Here is a 6,281-nt window from a genome sequence, read left to right as displayed (position 1 = left end):
AAACCCTAAACACGACTATCGGTCGGCAGCCACGACGACGAAGAAGAAGTCATCGTCATCCTCGTCCTCGTCCTTGTCGCCGACATCGTCATCGAAGTCGTCACCATCACCTTCCCCGAAGTTGTCCCCGACCTCCTCCGAGATCGACTGGGGCTTCTCCGCCTTCGGCTCATTGACGAAGAAGTCCCACACCTCGTCCTCAAAGGGGACCCCGCCAAGTCGCTAGAGTTCGAGGTCGTCGGTGCCTCGTTCGACGACCACACCGGCATGGCCTCCTCCTCCTCCCCGGACGACGATGTGGGTGTGGGAGGCATGGCCGAAGAAGGCTACGGTGGAGGCGATGATGGAGTCGACGGTGATCCATCGGGCGCCGGTGACAGCGGCGATGGAAGGGGAGAGGGTGAGAGCGAGACAAGCGAGTGTGAGAGTTGCGATCGAGTGTGAGAGTTGCAATCGAGTGTGAGAGCAATATTTAAAAGCATTGGGAGAAACCGATCAGGCGGACAGCACATGCCGGATGCGCGGACGGAGGACGCGAATCAACAATGGCCACCGTGCTCTAATCTACCTCACCCACATTGAGCGCACTTGCACCACCTAACCCATGTGGTTAGTTTGTTAACATATGATCCCTCGCACCGGGACCCAGAAAGGACAAAGCAGTGGCGAGTCATTCAACGCACATGCGTATTAGTTGAGCCAAGCACGCTGCAGGAGCGGTCAGGTCAACTTCCTCAAATGGCTTGTTGATAGTATCTCGTAGTACTGTTTATGGACAGAAACCACAAATCTTTGAGTAACTGGACGATGGCTGCTGCTTCTTGGTGAGACCGTGTGCGGGACAGAAGAGCAAATGATGGAATAGAAGGGATGCTAAGCAAGCAATTTCATGGAAAACGAAGATAGACAAAGAAGTTGCAGATCTGCAATGAAATTCAGCAGGCGAAAAAGCAAGAGCTCTGTTATGCGTGGAAACGATCAAGCTAGCAAAGCACATCGCAGCATGGGTCCAGATTACGGTCAAGTCGTTCAACTCGCGCGTTTTAGGTGAGCCAAGCACGTGGCAGGAGCGGCCAGGTCAACTTCCTCAAATGGCTTGTTGATATCTCGTACTATTTATGGCAGACTGATGGATCGGCATGTCAGAAACTACAAATCTTTGAGTAACCAAGTGTACAAGATATTGTCAGCGATGATGATTCCGGCAGCAAGTACTGCGGCAACGGCGCTGCTGCTGCTGATGCAGCTCTGCTTGGCGGCAGCTCAGGCCAGAGATGCAGGGCCGTCGCCGGGCTGCCCAACCAGCTGCGGCAACGTGAGCGTGCCTTACCCGTTTGGCATGGGCTCAGGCTGCTATCACCCTGGCTTTGACCTCACCTGCGACCGGACGCGCCAGTCCCCACGGCTGCTACTAGGCGACGGCACCCTCCGGATCGTGGAGATCTCGCTGGCCAACTCCACGGTGCGCGCCATGAACACTGCCGGCGCCGTAAACATCACCAACGACTCGGGCGCTGGCGGCAACGGCACATGGCGCGGCCTCGGCTCCGACAGGGGCAGCACTTACATCGTCTCCGAGAAGCGCAACCAGTTCGTTGTCACGGGGTGCAACATCCAGGCCATGCTGGTCGGGGGCAGCAGCAACGTCATCACCGGCTGCTCCTCCATCTGCTCCATCACCGACAAGTGGACGGGCGCCGTGGTAAGCAGCCCCGGCTCCGGCTCGTGCTCCGGAATCGGCTGCTGCGAGACGCCCATCCCCATCGGGCGCCCCTCCTACGGCGTGGAAATCAAGCACCTGGACTCGTCCAACGAGTTGACCGGCCGGTTGCCCATGGCGGTGCGCATCGCCGAGAAGGGTTGGTTCGATAGCGTCGCCGCCCAGATGCTGAACAACTCAGAGAGGGACACGTCGCTCCAGACCGAGGTTCCGGTGGTGCTGGAGTGGGCTGTGGCGTCCACCCCGGTGGTACTGCCGGGAGTGGCAGCCAACAACTCGGCCGCCTGTCCCACGGACGCGGCCAGCAGCGCGTGCCGTAGCAGCAATAGCTACTGTCAAAACGTCACTGGCAACTACCGCAGTGGCTACGTGTGCCGGTGCCAGGAAGGGTACGACGGCAACCCCTACGTTGCCGACGGATGCCAAGGTACGCACGGGCACGAGCGCACGGCGCGATTGGCTTGAGTTGTACATGTATATTGATGTCGACATGACCTGTGCACATGCTGGCTCGCTTGACCAGATATTGACGAGTGTGCTCTGCCGGGGAAGTGCTTCGGCGTGTGCAAAAACACATTAGGATCGTACGTGTGCCAGTGCCCGAGCGGTGCTCATGGGAACCAGCACATCAAAGATGGCTGTGTCAAATCTTATCTAGGTGAGCAGTGAACCTTTCAACTTGGTGACTCGTTACCGATTCATTTATGCCACTATACTCTGTTTTTTAGCACAATCGTTTTTTTTTTGGGAACAATGAAGTACAATTTCTCTTTATGGTTTCTTTCTTTGTCACATAAACTCCAGTGCAAGTACAATTCTTATTATCCACTGTCCTAATTCGAAGCCTAAAATGACACTCTGATTGAAAACAAAACTTTTTGTAATTATGTTCCCAGGGTTAAGCATTGGTCTTGGAGTCGGCAGCGGCGCTGGTCTTTTGTTCCTGGTACTCGGTGCTGCCTTTGTGACCCGTAGGATTAAGAATCGGAGGGCACGAATGCTGAGGCAGAAATTTTTCAAGCAGAACCGTGGACACTTGTTGCAACAATTGTTATCTCAAAAGGCGGACATCGCTGAGAGGATGATCATCCCCTTGGTAGAACTAGAGAAGGCCACAAACAATTTCGACAAAGCTCGCGAGCTTGGTGGAGGAGGGCACGGTACCGTCTACAAAGGGATCCTATCCGACCAGCATGTCGTCGCAATCAAGAAATCAAAAATGACAATTCAAAGAGAGATTGATGAGTTCATAAATGAGGTAGCTATTCTCTCGCAAATCAACCATCGGAATGTGGTAAGACTTTTCGGATGCTGCCTTGAGACAGAAGTGCCACTGTTGGTTTATGAATTCATTTCAAATGGAACCCTTTATGACCATCTTCATGTTGAAGGACCAACATCATTGACATGGGCGCATAGGCTGAGAATCGCTACAGAAACCGCTAGATCCCTTGCCTACCTTCATATATCTGTGTCATTCCCTATAATCCACAGGGATATCAAGTCCCATAATATTCTATTAGATGGCTCTCTAGCGGCAAAAGTGTCTGACTTTGGAGCTTCAAGGTGTATTCCGGCTGACCAAACAGGGATTACAACCGCTATCCAAGGAACATTGGGATACCTAGACCCCATGTACTACTACACCGGGCGACTCACTGAGAAGAGCGATGTTTTTAGCTTCGGTGTCGTTCTTATAGAGCTGCTGACCAGAAAGAAGCCATATTCATTCAGATCACCTAAGGATGATGGCCTAGTAGCACATTTCACTGCCTTGCTCTCTGAGGGCAACTTGGTTCACATACTCGATCCTCAGATCGTGGAGGAGAGAGCTGAAGTGGGAGAAGCAGCAGCATTAGCTGCGGCATGTGTCAAGCTGAAAGCCGAGGACCGGCCGACCATGAGACAGGTGGAGATGACCCTTGAAAGCATAGCATCACTACAACAGGTTGTGATGCATAGTGAGGGTACAAAGATATCCAAAGAAAAACAAATGGCAGTGAGCTATCCAACAGCTGAGGGCAGAAGCCGGGAGGAGTCAAGTAGGCAGTACAGTCTTGAAGAAGAGTTCTTGTTGTCGGCAAGGTACCCCCGGTAGTGATTTCTTGTGAGTTGAATTAAGAACTGGCTTATGTCCTGGTACAAAATTCTGAAAGCTTCTGTGCTTTTGATGCATTTGATAGCCAAAATGAAACATGCTCTTTTGAATATATTTGGAGCACATTCGTCTGAATCTATATATTTTTATTCATTTCCATAGTAGTATTTGCCAATCACCCGTCTTCCTAGGCCATTCTAGCCTGCTAACTAGTCTAAAATTGTAAACTTTCATTCATTGGGGGTGTCTAATATGAGTTGGAGCACTAATCTCCATTGTCGACGCCGCCACGACCTCTTGCGTGAAACATATTGACAACCTATTCCGTTTCCCATCTAGCACACCCCCGCTACTCTTTCCTGCAGGTGTTATTCCCTCCTGCGTCCCCGATCGACTCTATTATAAGTACCTACGAACTGAGAGGCTAAGGCACTAACTCATGCACCTCTTTTGTTATTTTCCCAAAATAAAACAATGTACTTTATAAAACTTGTGAATCGGCGGTTTCCCGGTCCGACCACTGGTTGGACCGAGAGTCCCATCATTTCGATGACCTGTCCGGTTCTATAATTATGCATAGACTAGAAAGCCTTATAGCCCATATTAGCTCTAACTATCTGTGCTATCTCAGATCGGGATCTGTTTGAGTGAATATATACTTCAAACTCTTATAATTCATATATAGCTCATATCTTTTACCGATAAGGTAATGTCTTTATATCTTCAGTACATATACTACGGCTGCTAACTCCAAATTATGAGTCGGATAATTCTTCCCATGAGTTCTTAACTTTCTCGAAGCATAAGCTAGGACATATCCTTCTTGCATCAAAACACATCCGAGTCCTTATCGAGATGAATCAAAATATATGTCAAAATTCTTCTGGATATCTGATAACACTAGCACTAGGATTGTGGCCAGCTTCTTTTTAAGCTCCTTAAAACTTGCCTCACAAGTGATAGTCCATACATACTTATATTCCTTATTGAGTAACTCTATGAGCAGCTTTGCTATATTGGAAAACCTTTTGTAGGAATGAGAATGGCGACTAGAGGGGGGTGAATAGGCGTCTCAATAAATTTCTTTCAAAATAGATGATCTTTTCCTATTTCTCATCCAATACACCTCAAAACGCTCAAGCGGAAGCAAAAGAATTAGAGAGAAAAGGCAAGAAGACTACTTCCATAGCAATATGACTCTACAGATGGAATATGAACCATATGTTCCATTCAAGACCATTCTATGTGTCTTTATGCAAAAAAACTCGCAACTTTCAAAGAAACTAGATAAGATGGACACCGGACAAGGTTATCCTCCAAGATGATAGTCTAGTGGCAAGGGGACTCAAGACCCGCTCAAATACATGAGTATGTGAGTGTTTAAGCCACTAGCATCAAGAAAAATAACCCTGCAAAGGTGAAAAACTACAGCTCAAAGAAAAGATCTATAGGTAAGAAACCTCTCCAAGTTGATGATCTAGAGGCAAGGGTACTTAAGACCCATGAGCATACACTCGTATGTGAGTTTTTATGCCTCTAGCAACAAGAAGAATGATCTCACAAGGTGCTGAAATTTCAGCCCAAAAACCAAAACGAAAATCAAAATCAAAAACCGAAAAACTTGCGAACTTGCAAGGGAACCAATAGAGGGAAACTAGAAGGATGGGAATTCAAGCATATGCAAAAACATAAACTAAATTACTCAAAGAGATCAGTCCTATTTTAGACGAATTACAAAGATTTATCTCTCAAAACTCTCACATATTACATAGGCTAAGCACTCATCTTTCTCTCCTCTAAAACCTTAGCTTTAAGGCTCTCAAAAGGGTGGCTCAAGTAGCTGATTCAAAGCTCTCTCTAGCTTTACCCCTCTATTTATAGGCCTAGGAAATTTGGCTCTTAAATTTCCTAACTTTTCCCCAAAATACCCCTCTCTTGGAGTGCACTCTTATCTACCACCGAGAGCATTTTGGTCCATTTTCTTTCTCCATTCATCGGACGGCCGCGACGCCTTCACGACTTAGCTTCATCTTAATGCACCGCCTTGCTTACACCTTGCTTACACCTTAAGCAAGCACTTCGATATCGACGCGTGTACTCTGTCATGCGATCCTGACTACCGGCAAGTCTCTCCCGCTCCCGATCCCTCGGGCCGTCTTGTCACTTGCACCGGCATCCCCTTCGCTTGACTTTGTTAACACGCCGTCTCCATCCGCCTTCAATGCTTTGCTTTAGTCCTCCATGTGTTCAGCTAGGATCACCCTTGACTCTGCCCGGCCTCCTTGATCATTTGGCACCAAGCACTCCACTTGGCCCCGATCATCCTGCCGTCGACCGCTAAGTTGCATCCATCACCTGCACACCATGAGACAAGAAAACACATATCTCCAACTCCAATTCCAATTAGTCCATAATAATTATGCTCAAATGAAATCTCAAATCAATTCAAATCACATCAAAGCT

General features: G+C 48.5%; 1 protein-coding gene across 1 annotated transcript; it reads left to right on the top strand.

Annotated features, from left to right (window-relative positions):
* The first annotated feature begins 917 nt into the window (after window positions 1-917).
* LOC133919179 (wall-associated receptor kinase 2-like) lies at window positions 918-4,190 on the top strand. Its single transcript, XM_062363483.1, has 3 exons — window positions 918-2,147; window positions 2,244-2,378; window positions 2,617-4,190. Exons 1-3 carry the CDS (start codon window positions 1,130-1,132, stop codon window positions 3,816-3,818), a joined length of 2,355 nt encoding a protein of 784 aa, XP_062219467.1. The 5' UTR covers window positions 918-1,129; the 3' UTR covers window positions 3,819-4,190.
* The last annotated feature ends 2,091 nt before the right edge of the window (window positions 4,191-6,281 follow it).

This window comes from Phragmites australis, chromosome 5, assembly GCF_958298935.1.
Source record: "Phragmites australis chromosome 5, lpPhrAust1.1, whole genome shotgun sequence".
Classification (NCBI taxonomy): domain Eukaryota; kingdom Viridiplantae; phylum Streptophyta; class Magnoliopsida; order Poales; family Poaceae; genus Phragmites; species Phragmites australis.
The sequence above is the reverse complement of the archived record's forward strand: the minus strand, read 5'-3'. Positions and strand labels throughout refer to the sequence as shown.